This window comes from Pantherophis guttatus, chromosome 2 (genome assembly GCF_059756535.1).
Source record: "Pantherophis guttatus breed Tessera chromosome 2, ASM5975653v1, whole genome shotgun sequence".
In the NCBI taxonomy this organism is placed as follows: domain Eukaryota; kingdom Metazoa; phylum Chordata; class Lepidosauria; order Squamata; family Colubridae; genus Pantherophis; species Pantherophis guttatus.
Window position 1 is genome coordinate 269,145,783 of NC_142064.1, and position 26,744 is coordinate 269,172,526.

The following is a 26,744-nucleotide window of genomic DNA, read 5'->3' on the forward strand; positions in this document are numbered from 1 at the left end:
AGAGGCCACTGGACTTGTTTTTTTTTTTCCTTCGGAGACGTTTCGCTTCTCATCCCAAGAAGCTTCTTCAGTTCTGACTGGACGGAATGGAAGGATTTATGACCAGCTGACTCCGAGGAATATCCATCCTTCCATTCCCCACCATCCAGTCAGAGCTGAAGAAGCTTCTTGGGATGAGAAGCGAAACATCTTCAAAGAAAAACAAAGAAAGTCCAGCTGCCTCTTGAAAAAAAGCACCTTTGGGAGAACAGTAACAGGAGCCTTGGTAGTACAGTGGTCTAAAGCACCCTGTTATTAAGACCAGCTGCCTGCAATTACTGCAGGTTCGAATCTCGCCAGTCTCAAGGTTGACTCAGCCTTCCATCCTTTCTAAGGTGAGGTAAATTGAGGACCCAGTTTGTGGGGGCAATAAGCTGACTTTGTATAAAATATACAAAAGGATGAAGGCTATTGCTTTAAAAGCATTGTAAGCCGCCCTGAGTCTCCGGAGAAGGGCGGCATATAAATCAAATTTTTAAAAAAACAGAGCTGGAAGGGACCTTGGAGGTCATCTAGTCCAACCCCCCTGCTCACACAGGAGACCTAAACTAGGGATTCGAACCGCCCGAACTGCAAAAGATTGAACGTTGAGTAATTCAGGAGCGGGGGATTGATAGAAATAAGCTTTTCAGAATTTAGAGCTTAGCTTTTCCTCAAATATTATTTTCCCCCCCCTCACCCCCCCCCAAAAAAACCACCCCAATTAGTGTCCATACTATGGAAAGAAAGAGGCGAGGGCGTGTCACCCTCTGCGAACCGGCATGGGAAGGGTTAATTCCCCCCCCCATACGAGCCTAGAAAAGACCGCTCTAGTCTAGCCCCTCTTCTCCTCCTCAGCGGAGCCAAGGCGGGCATAAGCATCACCCCGCCCCTTTCTTTTAACTGTACCGATCGCCGGCGGCTAGAAAGCCTCTCGCCGCCGGTTCCTCCTATCACCGAGAATCTTCGGAAGAGGGGGGTCCTAGAGCGCCTCGTCAGGAGAAAAAAAGGAAAGAAAAGACCGGATGTGACGAAGATCCCTTGCGTTTTTCTTTTTTTTTTTTTCATCCCTCAGCCCCCCCCCTCCCTCTGCCTGCACCCTCCGCTCAGGGGCGTCTGTGGTCTCTCTTGCTCTCCCTTCTCCCCTCCCACCGGCTGGCCAGGCGCTTGAAGCGGCGCTCCCTTCCTCCGAGGCCGAGTCGGGATTTTCTGCGGCTCTTGCGGGCGGAAGAGGCCGGTGAGTCTCGGAGGCTTCTCTGGCAGGGCAGCCCGGATCAGCAGCAGCTCCCCCCCCTCCTCCCCAGCCCCCCTCCCCCTTGAAAGGAGGGGGGGATCTGCGGTAGCCCCCCCCGCCCAGCAGGGCAGCCTCCTCGGCCTCCTCCCCCCCCACGTGGGGCCTCGATTGACTCCTCCCGGCTACCGTAGTTCGCCACTTCCAGCCACCTCGATGTGGCTCCTAAAGACTCCCCCCCCCCAAGAATCGTGGGGGGGGGCTCCGATCTCCACCAATCAGCTCCCCCCCCCGGAGATCCTTGCAAATCCTGCAAGAAAATAGCTTCCCCCCCTCCGGGGATTGAGAATGGGGAAAAGAAGCCCCAGCCGCCTCCCTTCTTCCCTTGTCCCCACCAGGCATCCCCTTCCCCAGCCAAGATCCCCTTCCAGAGAGGTCGTAGGAGGAGGAAGAGATCCCAGGGTTTTCATGTTGGCTGGGAATGCTGGGGTTTGTAGTCCCCCGAGGCCGCTGGGGGCTCTAGGTTGAACAGTAACAAAGAGTGGAAAGGGACCTTGGAGGTCATCCAGTCCAACCCCCCCTGATCACGCAGGTGGGGCGGAAGCCAGTGGTGCTAGCCGGGGGGGGGGGTAGGAGGAGGAGGAGGCTGACAGGGAGGGCAGTTATTGATAATTATTTATTTATTTTTTTGTCAGTGATCTATAATGTCTTATTTTAAGGTAGTGATCTAAGTTAACGACGGGTGGTCCTCGACTTGCAACAACTGTAACAGTGAGAGAGTTGGAAGGGACCTTGGAGGTCATCTAGTCCAGAGGTCTTCAAACCTGGCAGCTTTAAGACTTGTGGATTTCAACTCCCAGAATTCTCCAGCCAGCTATGCTGAAGTTGACATTATTATTATTATTATTCTTATTAGTTAATCTTTAGTGAGATTCACAGCCTTTGAGGCTGGTTAATAGCTCAGCAGCTCGAGTCCTAACCAAGGACCTAGGAACTGTTAAGGTATCGTCGGAGGATGTAAGCTGTTCCGAGTAAGGTGGTTTTTTGTAGAGTCAAAATGTTCAAGTCCGGCAAATTTAGAATTTCTAAATAGCGGGGTAGCCCTTTGGGTATTGCTCCAAGGGCTCCAATTACAATCAGGATTATTATTATTATTATTATTATTATTATTATTATTATTATTATTATTAATCATATTTCTATGCCGCTCACTCTCCGAGGACTCTGGGCGGCTTACAACAATCGACAGTATACTAAATAGTATATTGCCTCCAACAATCTGGGTCCTCATTTTACCCACCTCGGAAGGATGGAAGGCTGAGTCAACCTTGAGCCGGTGAGATTTGATCCGCTGAGCTGCTGAACTAGCAGTCAGCTGAAGTAGCTGCAGTACAGTACAGCAAGTTGAAGTCCACAAGTCTTAAAGCTGCCAAGTTTGAAGACCTCTGATCTAGTCCAACCCCCTGCTCACGCAGGAGACCTGTACTAGGGATTCGAACCGCCGAGCTGCCAATCTTTCTGATCGACAAGCTCAGTGTCTTAGCCACTGAGCCACCTAGTCAAGCTGCACCTAGTGTAAGCTACTTACAACAGGTCGTTCGGAAGTTACAGCGGCACTGGAAAAAAAAAAGGGACTTGTGACTGTCATACTTATACGACCATTATAGCCTCTATCCGTGATTGTGGAATCAAAATTCAGACCCTTGGCCACTGACTCGTATTTATGACCAGTTGGAGGGCCCCCGGGTCATGGGGTTCCCCTTTTGCGAACTTCTGACAAGCCGAGTCAATGGGGAAGCTGGATTCACTTAACCATGTTGCTAATTTAACCACGGCATGTGATTCGCTTAACAACTGCGGCAAGCAAGGTTGTAAAATGGGGTGAAACTCACTTGACAAATGTCTCACTTAGTGATGGAAATTTTGGGCTCAGTGGTGGTTGTAATTGTGGCCATAAATAGAGGACTAGCTGCAATAGAAGAGCTCAAGAATATTGTACGTGTTGCCTTTCTATGTTTTGGAGTAAGTAAAATAGCATGAATAAAATAGAATAACAGAGTTGGAAGGGACCTTAGAGGTCTTCTAGTCCAACCCCCTGCTTAGGTAGGAAACCTTACACCATTTCAGACAAATGGTTGTCCAACATCTTAAAAACTTCCAGTGTTGGAGTATTCACAACTAACACAAGTTATTCCACTGTTTAATTGTTGTAACAATTAATTCTAACTTTTGATAACATGCATTGCCATCAAAAAAGCATAAGAAGAAGGTCTGATTATCTAACTGCACCGTTGGTCTTTTCAGCATATTTTTTTCTGACAACTGCCCAAGCAGAGGCTTTTGAGAAGCTGGCATATGAGGTCATAAACCAGATATTTTTACCTTAAAGATACATTATATGAAGAGCCAATATTTTTTGTTGTTGTTGTTGTACGAGTTTTTATTTCACCATTTCAGATTAATGCTATTTTGAGATGGGTTACAGGTAGAATAAAGTCATTCTTAGAAAATCAAAGCAATATTTTAATAAATAGCACTTCAAGGCTCTCCTAATCCAGATCAGTGCTTCAAGGAAAGCAAACCATTTGGAAACAGAATATTGACTCTTAAATTCCATCCGAGAGAGCAAAAATATTTAAGTTTTGGGGAGGAATCCTATATATTTTCTTTGTTCTATAGATGTGCACTCTGGTCTGTTCTGAATGGGTTTTTTTATTCTTTAACTCCTGAATTAGGGAAGAGAAAATTATTTGTTTCTTCACCTGATAAAAAGCTTTCACTTGTAACTCAATCCGAATACCGGTACTATATTTCCCTAAACTAAAATGAGCAGTCAGGATATGAAGTTAACTTAATTTTTTGGGTAATTTTGCATTATACAGGTTAGCATTGCTCCTGTCACTGTGACGATCAAACTAAAAAGCAGAACCAGGAATTTTCTTCTTTTAAAAAATGGTGTGTCTGTTCTTTTCAGCGGTACAATATTTGCTGCTTTTTAATCCTGGGTTTATGCAGTCCAGCTCTTAATGAAGTCTTCAGGATACTTTCAGATTGTGTCATCTTGATTTGCCTTTAAAAAAGATATTGCCCTACAGTAGATTTTATAAGGTTTTTAAAAAATAATACCCTGCAGTGAATTTTAATTATTTCACGCAGTTTTAGCTGATTTTAACACACTCATAATCCTACTGACTCTGGGCAATTTACAAACATGTTAATAAAAACCTGTCATTAAAAGCCAGCAACAGAAGGCCTGGTTAAAAAGATAATCTTTCCAGCTCCCTTCTAAACTGAAAGCAAGAAGGCAGCCAGTATTTATTTCGGTGGTAAGGAAGATATACCGCAAAAAGGGCAGAATCCAGAAGTTAATTTGATCGCATTTTGATTGATATTTTTAAAAGAAAGCCTTCATCCTTTTAACAGCATCTTTTTATGTGAGTATAATTCGAGATTCTCTCTGTTGTTTTGGAGCACAGATTTGATCATTTATGTGTGGAGTGGAAAAATCCAGAAGCAAATGAAGGGAAAAATCTATAATGTCTAATGTCAAAATCCATGGTTTATAAATGTAACATTGCTTATTATAACAATTAAGAATGCATGTCTAAAAAGCTTGATCCACTGTCTTCTATAATCTTTCTGAAAGATCAATCTATACCACTCTGGCATATCCACTTTCTTGTCTTTTTTCTTTGAAAATGTTTCGTTTTTTCCATCCTTCAGTCCATCACTCTGGGATATTGTCAGAGCTTAATTGCCACTCCAGTGAAAACAATCCATGCACCCTATTTGCACACATAAGACCTGAAAGTAAACAATCTAAAACATAACTAGCAATATAATAACACCTTGTGCTGGAGAGAAATAAGATTTTACATTTATTAAGACTTCAGGTTACAGAATTGAGCAACTCGGAGCTTTTTCATTTCCAAAGCTTGTTAAAGATTTTCCTACACGCTACAAAACAAAAATAAAATGCATGTGTATTATATATTCTATTTTGAATGATAGCTTTTCCATAATGTAGTGTAATCAGGAAAACCATTCTGAATTTATATACATAATTTTAGAGTGAAAAGGAAGCCAAGCAATATTCTTGTCCGATATATCCTTCTAGATATGTTGAACAAAATTTCATTCAACATAACTATCTCGGAGATATGAATTAAGGTGATGGCACCCTAATTATCTTGGTTTTAAAAAAAAATGTTGCTCAAAGCAATATCCTTAATTCTTTAGCAAACAGTGGCTCCTGGAGTGGTTTATAAAAATCAGTACTATCAACGGAAAGGCTTAAAACGTAATCTTTGATCTTAAAATTAAGCTTTAAGGATTAACATTTAAGAGGGAAGATAGAAAACGGAAATGGGAACAACAACATAAAAATTGGCTGTCAGTTCTTAGTGTACATGCTGAAAGAAACAGTTTAAGAACCCAAGTTGAATAGTTTTTGATGAACTAACGTAACCTTTTTAAGAAGCTGCTATTTCAGCAAAGATAATAATACAGACTTGGATCGTTTTTCCCTTCCTGCTTTGTCACCTGAGAAAATAGTGTCATTATGATTTAGAATAGTTTCCTGACCCTCAATTCAGAGATGGTTTAAGTAAAAGAGTCCCTGGAGATAATCTAACCCAGTTTTCCTTTTTTTTTTTTAAATGGTTGAGCAGAACACATTATTTTTGGAAAATCCTTAGTTTTATTATAGCCAACATGGCCTATTCGCTTCCAGAGAGGGAAAACAATCAGTTCTGCACTAAAGGATCAATAAAGGAAAATATTGAATGGCTGAAAATGAGGCCGGCTCCTAAATTTAGCATAACTTCATTTTGTGAATAGATGGATACAAGTGGTCCTTGACTTACGACCACAATTGAGCCCCAGATATCCGTTGCTGAGAAAGACAGGTGTTAAGTGACTTTTGCCTCATTTTACAACCCTTTCTTGCCACAGTTAATCCCTGCAGTTGTTAAATTAGTAACATGGACGTTAAGTAAATCTGGCTTGCCTATTGACTCTGCTTGTCAGAAGGTCGCAAAAGGGGATCACATGACCCCGGGACACTGCAACCGTCATAAATGCGAGTCAGTTGCCAAGCATCTGAATTTGGAGCGCGTGACCCTGGGGGAGGCTGCAAAGGCTGTAAGTGTGAAAAATGGTCATAGGTAACTTTGCAGCGACGTCGTCACTAAAATGAACCGTTGTAAGTCGAGGACTGCCTGTAATTTTCTTTTTCTGAGGACGTGCCTTGTGAGGAAGAGGAAGTGTTTTGTCCAGAGAAAGGAAAGATATGATGTGATCAGGTACATAAAGGTCGAAGCAGCCTCTTTTTTTGTTTTGTTTTTTGGAATTATTTTGGAATTTTGAGTAGTTGCTAAGTAACCCATCGTAAGTAGAGGGCTACCTGTAGAATCTGAAATAGCCGAAGTAAGTTGCAGCTTATGTACATTTGATCTAAACAGAAGGACCAGCTTTTCTGGTGAATCTGTGCAATATCGGGACGGTTTCGTCTGTAGAGGTTGTAAATTCTCCCATCTGTTTTTAAGAAGAGGTCGGACAGCCGCCTCCTGAGGTAAATTTCATTGGTTTCGCCGCCCGTTGCAGGGAATCGGATTAAGTGGCATCTTCCAACTCTTGATTAATGATACCGGCAGTCCTCGACTTACGACCACAATGGAGCCCAACATTTCTGTTGTTAAGCGAGACCTTTCTTAAGTGAGTTTTGCCCCATTTCCTCGCCACAGTTGCCAAGTGAATCCCTGAGGTTGTTGTAAGTTAGTCACAAGGTTGTTAAGTGAATCTGGCTTCCCCATGGACTTTGCTTGTCGGAAAGTCGCAAAAGGGAATCACGTGACCCCGGGTCATAAATACGAGTCAATTGCCAAGCGTCTGAATTTTGATCACATGATCATGGGGATGCTGCAAAGGTCATAACTCTGAAAAATGGTCATAAGCCACTTTTTTCAGTGCCGTAACGTTGAACAGTCACTAAATGAACTGTTGTAAGTCGAGGACTACCTGTATTTTCTCTCTACACGCTTGTTTCTCCACCCACTCCCAACAGCCAGGCCTGGTAGTCAGTTAGGTAACTTGATCCATGGGTGACAGCCGCCCATCGGTGTTCCTTCTCTGATCAATCCGCCTTTTGTTTCTCTCCCTCTCTCTCTCCTTTCCCTTAGCCAGTTTTGGTGGGTAACTTGGCCTTCCGGAAATTCCAGTTTCTCTTTTTATGAAATCTTCACGCTTCCCTTCCTAAAGATCTGTTCAACCTGTCTGCCAATTGCAGGTGCATTAAACCAACGGATCGGTTCAGCAATCTGATTTCTGTACCAGCTGCTCCACTACAGGGAGTCCTCTACTTATAACAGTTCATTTAGTGACCATTCGAAGTTACAACGGCACTGGGAAAAGGTTGACTTATGCCTGCTTTTCACACTTAACATCCATTGCCAAATTCCGACAGTTGGCAACCGGTTCATATTTATGACCGTTGTGCTATCTCCAGAGATCACGCGATTCGCTTTTGCAACTTTCTGGCCAGCAAAGTTAGCGGGGAAGCCAGATTCGCATCACAGCCGTGTGACTAACTTAACATATGCAATGGTTCACTTAACAACAAGCAGCAAGGAAAATCGTAACATGGGACAAACTCACTTAACAAATGTTTCCCTTGGCAACATAAATTTTAGGCTCAATTTGCGGTCGAGGTTTGCCTGTAGTCTTCCTGTCTCACAACTGCCAAGTTTTGCAGGACACTCCCTCTGTCTCCGTCTGTCTGTCTGTCTGTCTGTCTGTCTTCTCTCTCTCTCTCTCTGTCTGACTCTGTCTCTCTCTGTCTCTGTCTGTCTGTCTGTCTCTCTCTCTCTGTCTCTGTCTGTCTGTCTCTGTCTCTGTCTGTCTGTCTTCTCTCTCTCTGTCTCTGTCTTACTGTGTCTGACTCTCTCTGTCTCTCTCTGTCTGTCTGTCTCTATCTCTCTCTGACTCTGTCTGTCTCTCTCTCTCTCTGTCTCTCTCTCTCTGTCTCTCTCTCTTTGTCTCTGTCTGACTGACTGACTGTGTCTGACTCTGTCTGTCTCTGTTTCTCTCTCTGACTCTCTGACTCTCTCTCTGTCTCTGTCTCTCTCTCTCTGTGTCTGTCTCTCTCTCTGCTGTCTCTCTCCCTCTCCCTCTGTCTCTGTCTCTCTCTCTCCCTCTTTGTCTCTCTCGCTCTCAAAATGTGACAACTGGCTCATATTCATGACGGTTGCCGCGTCCTGGGGTCACACAATCACCTTTTGTGACCTTCACTTAATCTCACTTTTGTGAGGTTGAGGTTCACTTAACAACGTGTTATTAACTTGACAATTGCAGTGATTCACTTACCAATTGTATCAGGAAAATGAGGCAACGTTCAATAAACATCTCATCAACAGAAACGTTGGACTCGGTTGTGGTCGTAAGTCGGGGACTACCTCTACTTGAAAGGCGGTCATAGAGACGAGGGTGTTGATTTGTTCCCCATAGCACCCGACAGGAAACAAAGGATGGAAACGTGTCATAGGGAGATCCAACCTGAATATAAGGAAGAATTTCCTGACAGTGAGATGTATTAAGCAGTGGAACAGCTTTGTAGGTGATGCATCATTGGACATCTTCAAGAAAAGATTGGACAATTGTTTGTCCAAGATGATACCTTGGGCAGGGGGTTGGACTAGAAGATCTCCAAGATCCTTTCCAACCTTATGTTTCTATGACTTTTTCCTTGGTCTTTCTTTCATCTCTATGGTTTTTTTGGTCTCCCCATTTCTGAGTCAAAAATTACTCTGGAACATTTGCTCTATATTTCTTTCACCGTTCATTTCTAGTATTTTACTTCCATTTTTCATTTCTGTATGTGGTGTTTTCCTTGGCATTCTAGGGTGTGTTGTGTTATACAGTCTATATAGTATGAGTTAATACATGGTGTAGTTCGTTTAGTGAATGGGAATAAATTACATAAAATATCTGGTTTGTAGCTGGATAACTTCAGTTTCATAATCCCATTGTTACACTACACTTCCTTAACCTTGGCAGCTTGAAGACGTGTGGACTTCAACTCTCAGAGTTCATTAGCCTACATTAGCTGCATTCGCCATTATAGGTAGTCCTTGACTTATGACCACAATGGAGCCCAAAACATCTGTTGTTAAGTGAGACATTTGTTTTGCCTCGTTTTATGACCTTTCTTGCTTCAGTTGTTAAGTGAATCACTGTAGTTGATAAGTCAGTTACCTGGTTGTTAAGTGAGTCTGGCTTCCCCATTGATTTTACTCGTCAGAAGATCGCAAAAGGTGATCATGTGACCTTGGCAACGGTCATAAACATGAACCAGTCACCAAGCATCTGAATTTTGATCACATGATCATGGGGATGCTGCAAAGGTCATAACTCTGAAAAATGGTCATAAGTCACTTTTTTCAGTGCCGTTGCAACTTTGAACGGTCACTAAACAAACTGTAGTAAATCGAGGACTACCTGTACAATGAACCGTTGCTCCAGCGTGTGAATATTTCCCGTTGGATTTATCTCAAATATTTCCTATGCGATGAAATACTTACTTACAACCTGATATCACTAGGTCAGGGTTTCACAAAATACTTCCTTTCCTAATCTTTTACAGAGTTTGAACAATAACCCGTTTGTACATTTAAAAAAAAAGGAATTACAGTCTAGAAAAGGATGGGGGAGAGTCCCAAATATGCTTTTTCAAGAGGCAACTGAGCTTTCTGGTTTTTCTTTGAAGACGTTTCGCTTCTCATCCAAGAAACTTCTTCAGCTCTGACTGGATGGTGGAGAATGGAAGGATTTATGACCAGCTGTCTGCGAGGAATATAAATCCTTCCATTCCCCACCATCCAGTCAGAGCTGAAGAAGCTTCTTGGATGAGAAGCGAAACGTCTTCAAAGAAAAATCCAGAAAGCCCAGTTGCCTCTTGAAAAAAGCACCTTTGGGACAATCGTGACCTGAATGACTGAAAATCTCCATAGACATTTAGCGATGAGGGAGAGGCAAAGGCAGATATGTACACACATATCAGAAAAGTAATCCCATGAGTACCTCCTCTGAGCCTGTCTCCTCTGTTTATCAGCCTAATTAACAAAAACTCTGGGTAACAAAGGGATATATATTTCTGTAATTGGCTTCAGCTTGTAGGACTTTGTACACACTTAAATATTAGTTATGATTATTGGGATGATACGAGTACTAGTCAAATCGGGAGATCTTGGATTGGAAAAACGAGTTTAATCAAATGTTCTAAGTTGCAGATTCTGAAAGATTACTCCAGTTTTAATCAGGGTGGATTTGATTTAAATCGAGTTGATTTAAATCACAATTTAAATCATGATTTAAATCACTAGTAAAAAGGCTTGATTTAAATCAACTCGATTTAAATCATAATTTTTAAAGAGCAACTGTCATCTCTGCTACTCCTTTGACCCACTGTTGACTCACCGATAGTCCCAGTGTTGCAGAATATACAGCCTCATGCTACATAACTAAGCTCTATTTCATGCTGAATAAACTAAATTATTTATGTATCTTAAATCTATCTTACGATAGATTTTTACCCCAAAAGTTTTTTATTAAAATAAATTCGATAAAAATCAAAAAAATCCGATTTAAATCAAAAAAATCTGATTTTTTTGATTTTTTAAAAAAAATCATTGATTTTTATCCACCCTGGTTTTAATTGTCACTTCTCTAGGTTAGTTTATGGCAATCCACTAGTAGCAATATATTGAACATTAAACCATGTTTTATCCATTTGTTTGGCCAGAGTATGGTATTACTGTTACATTAAAATCTTCCATCACTTTAAATCAGGGGTGGGCAAATGTGGCCCTTTTACAACCTGTGGACTTCAACTCCCAGAATTCCTGAGACAGCCAAGCTGTCTCAGGAATTCTGGGAGTTGAAGTCCACAGGTTGTAAAAGGGCCACATTTGCTCACCCCTGCTCTAAATGTCTGTGGAGATTTTCAGTCATTCAGGTCATGGTTGTCCCAAAGGTGCTTTTTTTCCAAGAGGCAACTGGACTTTCTTTGTCTTTCTTTGAAGACATTTCGCTTCCCATCCAAAAAGCTTCTTCAGCTCTGACAGGATGGTGGGGAATGGAAAGATTTATATTCCTTGCAGACAGCTGGTTATTTGCATCCTTTTAGAGGATTGTTGAAGCACTTGGAGGTTTCTCTGTGTCCTTAGGGTCACCTAAGTGGTGCAAATGGTTCCTGTAGTTGCAATTTTTTCCTCTGGAAATCCATTCCTACTCCCACATCATTCCAAGAGTGTTCATCCCAAATTGTATAGCTAAAGGTCTGTAGAGATTCTCAGTCATCCAGGTCAGGTTATCCCAAAAATGGGCTTTTTTCAAGAGGCAACTGGACTTTCTTTGTTTTTCCTTGAAGACGTTTCGCTTTTCATCCAAGAAGCTTCTTCGGTTCTGAACTGAAGAACTGAATAGTTCTGAACTGAAGAACATCTTCAGAAATGAAGAAGCTTCTTGGAGGTAAAGCGAAACATCTTCAAGGAAAACCCCCCCAAAAAGTCCAGATGCCTCTCGGAAAAAGCACCTTTGGGACTTCCATCCTTCTAGCTATTGTAGTATCTGGTGAATGCTATAATGGCCATCTTATCTGTAATTCGGATGCTCAAGAGACTACCCTGTTTCCCCAAAAATAAGACCCAACTGGAAAATAAGCCCTAGCATGATTTTTCAGGATGCTCGTAATATACGCCCTACCCCAAAAATAAGCCCCAGTTAAGATCGTCAGCCAGACGGACGCAATTCAGTGGTGGGTTGCTCCCGGTTCGCACTGGTTCGCAAGAACTGGTAGTAAAAATTTGTAGTAGTTCCGAGAACCAGTAATAACATTGGCTGGCCACGCCCCTGAACCGGTCCCTGGCCCAGTCGCCGCTCGCTTACCCCGCCCACCTCATCAGAGGCTTTTTTTTTTTTTTTTACTTTTAAAAGCATTTTAAAGAAAAGGTTGGCCCTGCCTGTTCTGCAGGGCTTTGGAGGCCCCCGGAAGAACTCAGTCCTGCTCTAATCAGTAGAGTACAAGTTGTCCTTGATTTACAACGGTTCAGGGCTGTGGAGTCGGGAGATAAATGTTCCGACTCCGACTCCTCAGTTTTTTGTACCTCCGACTCCGACTCCAGGTACCCAAAATTTCCTTCGACTCCTCGACTCCGACTCCACAGCACTGTCAGGGCTATGGAGTCGGGAGATAAATGTTTTTGTACTTCCGACTCTGACTCCGACTCCAGGTACCCAAAATTGACTCCGACTCCGACTCCACAGCACTGCATTTAGTGACCGTTACAACCGTACTGAAAAAAGCGACTCGTGACCATTTTATGACTCTTGCCGCGTCCCCATGGCAACGTCATCAACATTCAGGCGCTTGATAACTGGCTCATATTTACGATGGTTGCAGCGTCCCTGGGTCATGTGATTGCCTTTTGCGACCACCTGACAAACAAAGTCAATGGGGAAGCCGGATTCGCTTCACAACCGTGTTACTAATTTAGCAACCGCAGCGATTCATTTAACAACAGCAACAAGGAAAGTTGGAAATAGTTGGGCAAAACTCACTTAGCACCTGTCTCACTTAGCAACATAAACGTTGGTCTCGATTATGGTCGTAGGTCGAGGACCACCTGGACATTGGCTCCAAATCTGATTTATAGCATTGTGAGGGGGTCCTTGGTGCTCTCTGGGCTTGTTTTCTTGCAGACGTCTCATTACCCAAAGTAGGGAACATCATCAGTGCTAGTAAGGAGTGAGGTTTGCTGTCAGTTTATATTCCAGTGACTTGCCCTGTCAATTTTATTGTGGGCAGTCTTAGAGATTCTTTGGTTGGGCTGTTTACTGGTGGCTTCTTTGGCACTTTCTTGATTGGGGTATTGCTTTCTTGATTGTTGGTCTGAAGTTGACCTTGGAGTTAATCTATTCTGATCCGGGTGCTGATTACTGGTGGACAGATGCTGGAGTCTTTTTGGTCCTCTTTTGGGCTGGTTGATTGTCCCTTTTGCATGCCATAGTCTATTGATCAGAGGTCCTCAAACTTTTTAAAACGGGGGGCCAATTCATGGTCCCTCAGACTGTTGGGGGGGCCAAACTGGCTTGGATAGGCGTGGCTAGGTGGTTTTTTTTTTTTTTTTGCTTTAATTTATATGCCTCCCTTCTCCGGAGACTCAGGGCGGCTTACAATGCGTTAAGCAATAGCCTTCATATTTTTTTATATATTTATACAAAGTCAGCTTATTGCCCCCACAATCTGGGTCCTCATTTCACCTACCTTTGAAAGGATGGAAGGCTGAGTCAACCTTGAGCCTGGGGAGATTTGAACTTGCAGTAATTGCAGGCAGCTGAATGTTAATCTGTTAATAACAGTGCTTTAGTCCACTGTACTACAGGCTCTTTGACGGTGATGTGGTGGTGATGTGACTGTGTGGACATGGCCAATTTAGCAGTCCATTAAACAATATGCACAAATTAAACTTTAATTTGTTATGCTCCTGGGGGTGGAAAGCGGGTTAGTGAAGGGATGTCTTGGGGTATGTGTGAGGGACTTCTGTTTGTGTGTGTGTTTGTGTGTCTTTCTCTCCCTCCCTCTCCCTCTCTCTCTCTTCGGCCTCCAGAACCACTCTGCTGCCCCCAAACAGGCCCGTTTTTGGCCTCATGAGGCCTCTGCGCCAGTGGTGGGCTTCAAAAATTTTTTACTACCGTTTCAGTGGGCGTAGCTTGGTGGGCGTGGTGTGGCTTGGTGGGCGTGGCAGGGGAAGGATACTGTAAAATCTCCATTCCCACCCCACTCCAGGGGAAGGATACTGTAAAATCTCCATTCCCACCCCACTCGAGGGGAAAGATACTGTAAAATCTCCATTCCCACCCCACTCCAGGGGAAAGATACTGTAAAATCTCCATTCCCACCCCACTCCAGGGGAAGGTTACTGCAAAATCCCCATTTCCTCCCGATCAGCTGGGACTCGGGAGGCAGAGAATAGATGGGGGCGGGGCCAGTCAGAGGTGGTTTTTACTGGTATTTACCAAACTATTCAAAATTTCTGCTACCGGTTCTCCAGAACTGGTCAGAACCTGCTGAAACCCACCTCTGCTCTGCGCGTCCCATTTTTGGCCTTCTCGGCATCCAGAAGGCGGGTGGGGGCCAGCGGGTAGGTGGGGCGATGTGAGTGGTTCCCACATGTGCTAGATTAATGGCTTCGGCGGGCCATATTCAACCCGCAGGCCGTAGTTTGAGGACCCCTGCTATAGATGTTGTTAATGTCTGTGTGTCTTTTTTTTTTTTTTTTTTTAATTTGATTTATATGCCGCCCTTCTCCGGAGACTCAGGGTGGCTTACAATGCGTTAAGCAATAGCCTTCATTCTTTTGTATATTTTATACAAAGTCAGCTTATTGCCCCCACAAACTGGGTCCTCATTTCACCTACCTTAGAAAGGATGGAAGGCTGAGTCAACCTTGAGCCTTGGAGAGATTCGAACCAGCAGAAATTGCAGGCAGCTGTGTTAATAACAGGGTGCACTAAACCCCTGTACTATCAAGGCTCTATTGATGGCTGATTTGTCAGGGTGTTCAACAGCCCAACCAAAGAATCTCTTAAGACTGCCCCCACCCACACAGACAGGCAAGAAACCTAAACTGACAGCAAACCCCACTCCTTCCTAGCACTGATGCTGTTACCTAGTTTGGGTAATGAGACGTCTGAAAGAAAACAAGCAAGTTCAAAGGGCACCAAGGACCCCTCATGTCAACTCTGAGCTGTAAATATTCTCCTTTATTGGTTATAACATTGGAATTTTTCTCTCTTTTTTTAATTCCAGGGCCGAAACGCTTCCTTGTTAACCCTGTCTCCCAATTCCTGCACCAGCATCTCTGAGAAAGGAGGGTTTCCCCAGGTCCCATCCCAGCCTTGGCATTAAGAAGCGACAATGGCAGGAGAACACAGAAACCCAGCTGGCTTGGATCTCCAGCTGGATGCCGATGTGGAAGATAAGATGAAAGTCGAGGTCCGCAAAGAAGCCGAGGCCGAGAAGGAAGTGGTGGAAAGGCCTCCGAGGGTCCCCTCGGAGAGAGCCAAGGAATCCGTGGAAAAAGTAACGGCGGAAGCCATTAAGCGGGAGCCGGAGGCCAATCCAGAAGACTGTTGCTTGGAAGTGGAAGAAGAGAAATTTATAATGGGTAAACAGTCCCCGACTTCCGAGCCCGGCAATGAGCAGCTGCTGAAGGCAGAAGGAAGCATCCATTCGGAGGCCGAACTCTCTTCCCTGGAGGAAACCGCCGACCTCGGGCCACATCGTCAGCGAAACAGGATCATCCAGCCCCTTTTGCACATTAGCGAAGGAGCCCGGCCATTGATCAACAGCGCCTGCGCGAAAGACAAAACTGAGTTCATAGAGGTGGGGGAGGAAGGGCTGGAGGTGACCGGCGCCAGCCTGGACATTGAACGCCAATGTTTCAGGCAGTTCTGCTACCAGGATGCCGAGGGTCCCCGCGAAGTCTGCGGTATGCTCTGGAAGCTCTGCCATCGCTGGCTGCAACCGGAGCGGCGTTCCAAAAGCCAAATCCTGGAGCTGGTGATCTTGGAGCAGTTCCTGTCCATTTTGCCCGAAGAAATGCAGAATTGGGTCAGAGCCGGTCATCCGGAGACTTGCTTTCAAGCCGTTAGCTTGGCTGAGGATTTCCTGGGACGTCAGCAAGGGACGGAGCGACGGGAACGGCAGGTGAGAAGAGAGGGGGAAGGATGAGCCGGGGAAACTGAGGCTCGGCAAGCGACATCAAGTGTGGCCACCAAAATTTAGTTGGAGAGAAGCGGCAGGTTACTGCAACGTTTTCAACCTTGGCAATGTAAAGGTGTGTGGACTTCAACTCCCAGAATTCCCCAGCCAGCATAGCTATGCTGGCTGGGGAATTCTGGGAGTTGAGGTCCATATACCTTCATGACGCCAAGATTGAGAAACATAGATCTAGTCTAAATATCATAACAAAATCTGGATAATTTAACAGAATTTCTCTTCCTCTAAGAGAAATCAGGGTGGGCCAATTTTGACTGTGTCCCTCACCCCCTTCCTGTTCCTCTGGGCAAAGTTTAATGTTTTTACAATGGTAGTCCTCGACTTACGGCCACAGTTGAGCCCAAAATTTCTGTTGCCAAGTGAGGCATTTGTGAAGTGAGCTTTGCCCCACTTCACGGTCTTTCTTGCCCCGGTTGCTAAGTGAATCACTGCACTTGTGACGTTCGTAATGCGGTTGCTAAGCGAATCTGGCTTCCCCATTGACTCTGCTGGCCAGAAGGTTGCCAAAAGGGATTGTGCGACCCCGGGACACTGCAACCGTCATAAATACGAGTCGGGTGCCAAGCATCTGAATTCTGATCACGTAATCAGGAGCACACTGCGATGGTCGTAAGTGTGAAGAAACGGTCACGAGTCACTTTTTTTCAGTGCCGTTATCACTTCAAGCGGTCATTAAACGAGCTGTCGTAAATCGAGGACTACTTGTACCTTTTTCCAAACTGGTTTTCGTGTTCCCCTATGCCTGAGTGTTCAGTTTGGAGATTTGCATGCTTGAAAAATTTGCATGTTTGAAAAAAAAAAAGAGAAAGAATAAGAGGGATTGGAAAAAGTCATCTCTGACTTTTTAACGGCTGTTAAACTTCCTGAACTTTTTGGCTGCCATTTTGAGACTAGGAAAGACCTTACCTCGGCAGCCATTTTGTGCAATGCTTTGAAATTCCAGACCAGGCACAGAGGCTGAAAATGTTTGCTCACCCCTCAGTCGGGAAGGCCCAGTCACTCCAGAATGTTTGGAATTTGTTTGGAATTGCAGGAATGGAAGATTAACGCAACCGCGAGCCAGAAAAGATACCACTAAATTCAAGACCGCGAATAGCTTCCTTCAAATAAATCAGGGGGAAACCCAGCGTTGAATGTTTCAAACGGCAGAATTTAAATCGGGGAAAGAGCAGGCATAAAAAAGTACCGGTAGTCCTCAACATATGACCACAATGAAGCCCAGTGTTTCTGTCGCTAAGCGAAACCTTTGCTAAGTGAATTTTTGCCCTGTTGCCACGGTTGTTAAAGGAACCGCTGCGGCGGTTACGTTAGTGTCGTGGATGTTAAGTGAATCTGGCTTCCCCATGGACTTTGCTTGTCAGAAGGTCGCAAAAAAAGAAATCACGTAACTCCAGGACATAAATAAGAGTCAGTTGGCCAGCGTCTGAATTTGGAACACCTGACCGTGGGGATGCTGCAACGGCCGTGAGTGTGAAAAATGGTCGTAAGTCGCTTTTTTCAGTGCCGTGGTAACTTCGAATGGTCACTAAACGAACTGATGTAAATCGAGGACTACTTCTACAGCAGTAGAATGCAGGTTTTGCACATCAGAGGTCACCAGTCAGCCCTTGCCCGATATCTGAAAAGAAGGGTGATTGAATGCTATCCAGATGTTCCTCAACTCCAGCCTTAAGCCCGGATTGTGCTAACTGAGGCTTCTTGGAGTTTAGCTACCACTGGGGAGTCCTATTACAAATTCAGCCACAGACTCCCTAAGGGACCAGTGATGGCAACATTTTTTGATGCCGAATGCCCAAAGCATAAGTATCTAAGTATCTAACATGTATCTAACATGTGTCCTGCCCCCTCCCCCACGCATGCGTCCTGGCCCCCCTATGGCCCATTTTGGCTTCCAGGTTGGTGCAGGCGGCTTTCCAGGCCCAAAATGGGGCACGGGGGAGCCTCGTGTTACAGCCTGTGTTTGAGGCTTTTTTTCAGCCCATTTTTGAGGATTTTTTCAGGCCATTTTCCCCCAAAAATTGGCCAAAAAAAAAGCCTTGAAAACGCACCAAAAAAAGCCGAAAAAATGGGCTGAAAAAAGCCTCAAAAACAGGCCAAAAAAAGCCTCAAAAAAGGGCTGAAAAAAGCCCCGAAAACAGGCCAAGAAAAGGCCCAAAAAATGGGTTGTGTGGAGGCAAAAAAATGGCTGACAAGTTGGTGGGGCTTTGGCAATATTCGATTTATAAGACGCACAGACATTTTTACCCCCTTTTGGGAGACAAAAAAAGTGCATCTTGTAGTTTGAAAAATACGGTACCTCTATAAATACTATATACTAGGCGGTACAATAAACAAAGTGTCCAGGATACCCAGGTTTCCAATGTACTGGTAGTCCTCATCTAATGACCGTTTAAATTAAACAGCGTCCTTCAAAAAAGTGATGGCCTAAATTGGAATTGATGACCATCGCCTTTGACTGCATTGCCACATGATCAGAATTTGGGCATTTGGTAATTGATTCGCATTTATGACGGGTTGCAGCATCCCACGGTCACGTGATCGTGATTTGCAACATTTTCGCAACAATAACTGCCACTCGCTGATTACGCCAGATTCGCACTTGACTTATGTGTGACTTGACTTATCGCTGCAATGATGCAACTTACGGCCGTCATAGAAATGGTTGTAAAATTGGATCCAGTCACATGGTGACTCGACAAGTGAAATTCCGCTCCCAATTGTGACTGTAAATCAAGGACTACCTATATGTAGTAGACTGATCGTATTTTCCCAATTAAGTATGTATTTGAGGATTGGGTGTGTTAGCTAGGCTGGCGAGACAAGCCTCTCATTCCGTCTTTTCTGCTACTGTTGCTGTTGGGTCTTGCTGCTTTTTTAGGGTCTCTGGCCCTTCAAAGAGGCAACTGTGGATTTCCATGGGTCTGCGGGGCCACCGATGGAGTCGAGCGAATGGCCGATGTTCAGGGAGAACAAAGAAGAGGATGTCCCTTTACTGGGTAAGGATTTCCAAGCCTTTCAACCGGTGATGGTATTCAGCCCCGGTGCTATGCCGTCCTATTTAGCCTCGTTTTCTAAACCGCGCGCATGTGTGCAGGCCGCACGAGAGAGCACATTTTTGGTGTGCAGTGAACCGGTGATAAAATTACGTGAAACCCACCTCTGCTTTCAACCCAAAAACAGCAAGGGAAAAGATAAAAAAAAAAAAAAACCTAGCATAAAAGGCCGAATTCTTCCCCAGGCTTCTTAGCCATTCCAGTGATGCTGTGATGTCGTCGTTCCGCTTGCTTTGTTACAGACAGAAAGTCCCTCTTTTGACCTCCAAGAATGTTGACTTCCCTTCTCCGGGATCATGAAACTCAAGTTTCCATTTAAAGTACCTTTGATGTCATTACTCTGTTTAAGCTGCCACTTAGTTGGCATTCAGTTTTGGTAAGAAGCCAGGATTGAGCTGGGTAGATTTTGTCCCAGAGCTGCCCCTGCACTCTGAGACAATCCTGGCATTGGCCAGTTACAAAAAGCCTTGAGCTGGCACTACCAGTGGTCTGACTGGAGTCGGTGTCTTTCCTTGGGAAGCTCCTTGCTTCCCTGGGAGAGACAAAAGCCATTGTCAGGTTTCGATGTCATCTCAAATAAATTGCACTCCCAAACAATTAATCTTTGCTGAAATATTCCATTTATTGAGTACGACAGATCTGGCCCCGACTTCGTCGTAGCCAATACTAACCCTCTGATTCCCAAACCCTTCCCTTTCCGTTCCCCAATTCTCATCTTCTCATTGGCCATCTTCCAAGTCAGTCTCCCCAGCTTCTGACCTCACCCCACAGGAATGTTCCCCCCACCATCCCATCTCCTAGGGGATATTATCTACAGAGAAATAAGTAGGTGAAAAGTCAAGCCTCGTCTTTTTATGGCAGCATCAGAATGCTGACAGCCATGTTATAAGGCGGCTCTCCTTATTTCAGCAGCCGCCGAGAGGCCTTTGGGACAAGTGAAGAATCTCCCCGCTCCCAGTTCTGGATGAGTTGCAGCTTTTTGGATACTCTCTGGCACAGCAGTGCAGAACGCATCTGTCAACATCCAGCTCGAGAATCCAAATAAAACTCCGGGTTCATTCCGTTTCCAAAAAATTTACTGTTTATTGAATTGAACATATGATAATGTTGAAGTAAAACTAACTCTGAGGCTCCCAAACATTAAACAATAATTTTCCCAACCAACCCCCCCATGTAAACAAGTTCACTTAGTTATAGGAACCGTCCGCTTCAACTCCACACCTGTTACGATGTCCTTGAGAAGGTTTCAGGCTCTCGCAGTCTTCAGCAGAATTGTAGAGGTTGTGTTTCTTCATCTAACCCATTCGAAACACCCCACCACCACCACCAGTGTAATAGCAAGTTGAAATAAAGAGGCATGTAGCTGCCAAAGTTTCATCCTCACAGCATCCCAGGATCCTGAACCGTAAGATGTGTGAAGGCAAATATACATGTCCCAGAATCCAATCTGAATCGCTTACTGGGACCAGAGGTTTGTTCTTCCAAGCTTTCAGACTTGTGCTGGAACCCATCCTCAGGGAAGTTCTCAATCTCCAGGATGTGTCTTGGAGATTGAGGAGTTCCTTGAGGATGGGCTCCAGCACGAGTCCGAAAGCTTGGAAGAACAAACCTCTAGTCCTGGTGACCGACTCAGATAAGATCCTAGGAAAGGTGTGTCCACAGATCAGTCCCAAAGTGGCCAGAGTAATGTAGCTAGCAAATCTGTTTCTTTTCCAGCTTCGGTGGAGAATCCGTACACCTGCTGGGACTGCGGAGAGAGCTTTTCGGGGATAGACGTGCTGGTGGCCCATCAGAGCATCCACACGGGAGAGAAACCCTTCATTTGCTCCAAATGCGGGCAGAGCTTCAGCCAGCGGTCGCAACTGACAGCCCACGAAAAAAGCCACGTGCCAAAGAAAGCTTTCCCTTGCCCGGACTGCGAACAGAGCTTTAACAAGAAAAGTGGGCTCTTGGCTCATCAGAGGACACATACGGGAGAGAAGCCGTATCATTGTGTAGACTGCGGACAGAGTTTCGCCCACAAGTTCGACGTGATCCGGCACCAGCGTATCCACACGGGAGAGAAACCGCACGAGTGCCCCGTCTGTGGGAAGAGCTTTCGAAACACCTCTGCTTACCACGTCCACATGAGGATCCACACGGAAGAGAAGCCCTACCCTTGCTCGGTTTGCGGGAAGAGCTTCCGGCACCGGGCCAACGTCATTGTCCACGAGAGGATCCACACGGGAGAAAAACCGTACGTTTGCGTGGAATGCGGGAAGAGCTTCGGCGATGCATCTTCTCTTAGGAAGCACAGAAGATCCCACACCGGAGAGAGGCCGTACCACTGCGGGGAGTGTGGGAAAAGTTTTTCTCAGAACGCCGGGCTGGTTCAACACGAGAAAATCCATACGGGAGAAAAACCTTACCAGTGTCCCGAATGTCCTAAAAGTTTCCGGGACAAATCGGCTTTTGTTGCGCACCAGAGGACCCACACGAAGGAGACTCCCTACCGTTGCATGGTCTGCGGCAAATGCTTCGGCCATCGCTCCAACCTTCACAAGCATGAAAAAATCCACGCCCGGAGACAAATGGTCTGAGTACTGGTGGGAAGCACTTCGTTCAGAAACCAAAACTCCTCGTGCATGAAAAGACTTGTTTGAAGGAGAAGGCATAAAGCTCTTCTCTCACCTTGGTAGTTTTTGTTTCTTTTCCACCAGGTACGTGTCGTACCTTCTCTGTTGCTTCCAGGACTGGATTCCTTAATGGACAGCTGGAACAACACAGCGATGTGTATCTAGAGAAGTCGACCGATCGTATGAAGGGTGAATAGGACTGATTGTCTCTATCGTGGCTTTTTGTTTCCTTTTTCCTTTCTTACCTCTTAGATTTTTTTTTTTTTAAATGGATTATATTTTAAGTGAGTTGATTTGACAAAGAGCACGACTCCCGTTTTGATTGCATGCACGCTATAACCAGTTCATTGTGAACATTTTTGGCTAGCTCTGGTTCCGACCAAGGTTTGTCTCTACAGCGGTCGCATCAGTGTAAGAGAAACTGCTGGGGGCTCCTGCTCGTTTTGATTTCCCCCTCCCGAGCTGTGCAGGGTATGGATTTGGGGGCCTGGCGTTTTGGGACGGGGAATGAGGTATGGACATTGAAGAGAGCAGGTTTGTGGTCGCGGGATGGAATTGAGTTTGGTTCCATCCTAAAGCGCTGTCCCCTATCAGGAAAATGGTACATGTCCAGCATGGATGTATCTGGCAGTTGCTGCGGTTGCCTGTGGCCCAACGGCAGCCATAAACTTGGCATCATGAGTAGGCCTGTTGGAAACGCCACGTCACGGTCTACCAGAGCAAGCCTGTCAACCACCTTCGGTTTCTCGCCTCGGCGAGGATGAGTGAGCCACCTCTCTTTCAGGAGGGGTCAACCAGCACGTTCTTGCCAGCTTCTGATTGGTGGGGGGTTCCCCCCCTTCCTTTCAGCCCTCCTCCTCCTCCTCCCCCCCTCCACTCCCCCTTTACCTCAAAGTAATAGCAGGTATTTTTATTTTTCTTTCTTTCGTCTTTGGCTTGACGCACTTGTCGGACGCAAGTTAATGGACCTTGGCTTATAGTGATTCCATATAGGCATTGTAGAAGCTACTTTATTTAATCGTTCTTTTTATACCGCACCCTGCTTTATTTCTCTTCAAATCTCTCTTTCGTCCAAATTTAATAAAGTCTTTCTAAATTGGATTTCGGTGTCAACAGCCTAATTTTAAGTCAGGACCGGGGAGTGGGGAGGAGGGAATTAGGGCTTCCAAAGTGTCCTGCGGCCTAGGAAGTCCCGATGGCCTACAGAAAGGCTGAGGGTTCAAGATCCCATCTCTTAATCCTGGGGTTCTGTTTGTTTATCGTTCTGGTGGCATAGATTCAGTTGGTCTGTGTCGAGGTGTTCTGACCCGGTTCCCAAACACAACAAGCACACTGTTTTTTAACTAAATGTTCACCAGCAGTGGTGAAATCCTCCGAGGTCTGCTACCGGTTTGCTGTGCGTGCGCATATGCGGTGCGCACCAAACGTGCTTTGCACGCATGCACACTCTAGGCATTACCGCGCAACACTGAAAAATAAAGCTTAAGAAGCCTTTTCTAAGGTAAGTAGAACAGCGATGGCGGGGAACAGCTGTGCCGCGCGATTTAGATTCGCTAGAAAGCAGGATTTCCTGCTTTTTAGCGAATATAAATCGCGCAGCACAGCTGATCGTCAGAAATAGTGGTTAGTCCGAACTGGTAGCATTTTTTCACTACCAGTTTGCCCGAACCGGTAGCATTTCACCCCTGAGCACCAGCAACCCTGGCAAAGAGTCTCACTCTCTCTCAGCAAGCTAATGAAATCTCTAAGTGCCTGTGGAAACCTAAGCTCACTCCCCTTCCCCCTGAAATGGTTCCAACACACCAGGAGTCTCTCTCACTTACCACCCTCATAACGAAAGTCCTGGAAGGTGCGCCTGCTCTTTTTCCAGTAGCGGAGACACACACAAACATACACTCCGAAGGCACGCCCGACTCTCAGTGCCACAGAATCCAAGAAAGAAGGCCGATACAGTTCCAGACAGGATTCAGAAGTGAGAACTATCAGTGGCTGACTGACAGGGAGATGAATAGTTGTCTGCCACACCTATTCGTCTCCGCCTCCTGCCTTTTATCCCCAGAGCTAGCGGGGGGCTTAGCTAGCAGCGGTGGCTCTTCCATCCTGAGGACTGGCCCGTAGACTCCTGCTGTTCTCTGCCTTCTGTGCATCCGTGCGTCAGGCACAAGACCCAGCCGTTCCTCCTCTTCCTCATCAGTGACCTCTGGACCTGGGGGCTGTTGACTCTCCATCCGGGAGCTAATGGACGGCCCAGGCTCTGCCTCGGCCTCTATCTCAGACAGCTCCATTCCCTCTTCCCCCTCGGAGCTCTCCGAATGCCTGGATGATGGCCCTGGGAGTGGACCAAAGAGGGTTAGATTGGAGATGGTTGTTCCAATTGAAAAAACATAATTTCCTAATAAGACATTGTTGCAGTTGTAATACTGTGTTTCCCCAAAAATAAGACCCAATTGGAAAATAAACCCTAGCATGATTTTTCAGGATGCTGGTAATATTATCCCTATCCCCAAAAATAAGCCTGTTAAGATCGTCAGCCAGATGGATGCATTTAGTACCATATTTCTCTGAAAATAAGACCTAACCAGAAAATAAGTCCTAATCAGTGGTGAAGTCTAAAATTTGTTACTACCGGTTCTGTGGGCGTGGCTTGGTGGTGGGGGTAATGTGACTGGGTGGGTGTGGCCATTTTTTCTTCTTTTAAAACCATATTTTCTACAACCTCTTCGGTGAAGAGGTTGTAAACAAATGCTTTCAAAAGCCTCTGCCGATCAGGCAACTCAGCTTGGATCGTCAGAGGCATTTAAAAGAAAAAAAGAGTTTTTTTTCTTTTAAAAGCCTTTGACGATCCCAGCTGAGCCATGCAATCATCAGAGGCTTTTTTTTTTACTTTTAAAAGCATTTTCCCCCCCTCCAGAAAAGGTTGTAGAAAAAATGCTTTTAAAAGTAAAAAAAAAGCCTCTGATGATCGTGCGGCTCAGCTGGGCATGGTGGGGGGGGGGCAAGGATTTTTGCTATCGGTTGTCCGAACCACCTGCCTCCATCGCTACCGGATTGGGCGATCCGGTCCGAACCGGGAGCATTTCACCCCTGGTCCTAATGCATCTTTTGGAGCAAAAATTAATATAAAACCCTGTCTTATTTGGGGGGAAACATGGTACAGGTAGTCCTTGACTTGTAATCACAATTGTGCCCAACTTTTCTGTTTCTAAGTGAGACATTTGTTAAGTGAGTATTGCCCCACTTACGACCTTTTATGCCCACAAGTGCTAAATAACGTGCAGTTGCTAAATTAGTAACATGGTTGTTAAGAGAATCTGGCCCCAAAGGATGATCGCTTCCATGCAACTGTCCTAAATGTGAGTCAGTTGCCAAGCATCGGAATTTTGATCACATGACCATGAGGAAGCCGCAATGGTTGTTAAGCGTGAAAAATGGTTTTAAGTCTGTTTTTTCAGGGCCATCGTAACTTTTTAACGGTCACTAAATGAGCTGTTGTAAGTGGAGGACTACCTGTATTACTGCTGAAGAAAATAGTGTTATGCATGAATCAAAACACTTTTTTCAAGTGCTGATAGTCCTCAACTTACCACAGTTCATTTAGTGACCATTCGAAGTTACAATGGCAAGTAAAAAGTGAGTTATGACCAGTTCTGGCATATTTATGACCATGGCAGCCTCCTCCTGGTCACATGATCAGAATATGGGCACTTGGTAATCAAGCGTGTGTTTATGACAGATGCAGCATCCCAAGGTAAACCGGATTGCCATTTGAGACCTTCCCAGCCAGCTTCCAAAAACACCCAAGTCAATGAAGGAATGTGGACACAATTCACGATTGTGTGATTCATCGAACAACTGCGATGTCTATGGACATTCTCAGTCATCCCAGGTCATCGTTGTCTCACAGGTGCTTTTTTCAACTGGGCTCAGGGCCGGATTTTCCTATAGGCTAACTAGGCTTCAGCCTAGGGCCTCAAGATCCAGAGGGGCCTACACAGTGGGATTCTGGGGGTTCTAGGTGGCTCCGCCGAACCCTTTGTTAAATTGCTGGCTCCCCCGCCCCTCCGCACCACTATTTATTGCCAATAAATAGTGGTGGGCGAGGGGCGGGGGAGCCAGCAATTTAACAAAGGGTTCGGTGTTTTTTTTGTAATTTTATTGGCCCCCGGAGCTTCAGCAGAGGCTAATTGGCCTCCCGGCTCTCAGCTGATTTGTCTCGCTGTTTTGCTTCCTTCCAGAGAGTGCTGATTTTTTTTCCCCTAGCTATACTGAGAAACGAAAGTGAAACTGCTTTGCTGTTGCTGCAAGGTTGGAAAATTAGGCAGGCAGAATTCTTTTCTTTTTCCTCACCAAAAAAGGTACGTGCAAACAATGGGAAATTTAGGGAAAAAGAGAAGAGTTCAGGATTTTAAAACACAAAAGAAAAAAAAGCTGTATTTAACTAGGGAATTGTAATAATTGAGATACTATTAATTGTATATTTCTGAAAGCAGAAATGGTTAAGTTGTGGTTTGGAGGAATATATGGGGGAAATTATTTGGTTTATTATTATTGGTAAATATAATTAATGGATTTGTAAGAAATTGGATTGCATGGAAATAATTGGAATATTCATGTTCATATTGATTAATATACAAAAAAGGTAGTTATATAACTAATTGATTTATATTAAAATGTTGAATTTATATTAAACAACTAATATTACATAATTAACCAATGTGAGGATGGATATAAAAATAGATGACAATGGGAAGGGGTATAATATAGAATAGAAGGGAAAAATTGAATTTGATTAAGATTAGAGATGAGGATGAAGGGTAATATTGGTTTTTTACAAAAATAGATGAGGAATAAATATGGCAAAAAGGAAATATAGAAATTGTAAATTTAATTGAAATGACTAAACACTGTTTAAATTTGTGAACCGGCCAAATACTCTGTTCAAAGAAAATACATTGTATGTTTGTATGTGTGTTTCTAATTATTGTTATTTA

General features: G+C 44.8%; 1 protein-coding gene across 1 annotated transcript; it reads left to right on the plus strand.

Moving 5' to 3' along the window:
- Positions 1–855: 855 nt before the first annotated feature.
- LOC117662643 (uncharacterized) lies at positions 856–22,854 on the plus strand. Its single transcript, XM_087884320.1, has 4 exons — positions 856–1,255; positions 15,114–16,013; positions 18,964–19,081; positions 20,855–22,854. The coding sequence occupies exons 2-4, from the start codon at positions 15,222–15,224 to the stop codon at positions 21,715–21,717; spliced, it is 1,773 nt and encodes a 590-aa protein (XP_087740446.1). The 5' UTR covers positions 856–1,255; positions 15,114–15,221; the 3' UTR covers positions 21,718–22,854.
- Positions 22,855–26,744: the final 3,890 nt, after the last annotated feature.

Coding starts and splice junctions, on each gene's coding strand:
- LOC117662643 (XM_087884320.1), top strand. CDS start 15,222: ATGGCAGGAGAACACAGAAACCCAGCTGGCTTGGATCTCCAGCTGGAT. Junction 16,014..18,963: donor CGGAGCGACGGGAACGGCAG/GTGAGAAGAGAG, acceptor CTGCTTTTTTAG/GGTCTCTGGCCCTTCAAAGA. Junction 19,082..20,854: donor AGAGGATGTCCCTTTACTGG/GTAAGGATTTCC, acceptor TTTCTTTTCCAG/CTTCGGTGGAGAATCCGTAC.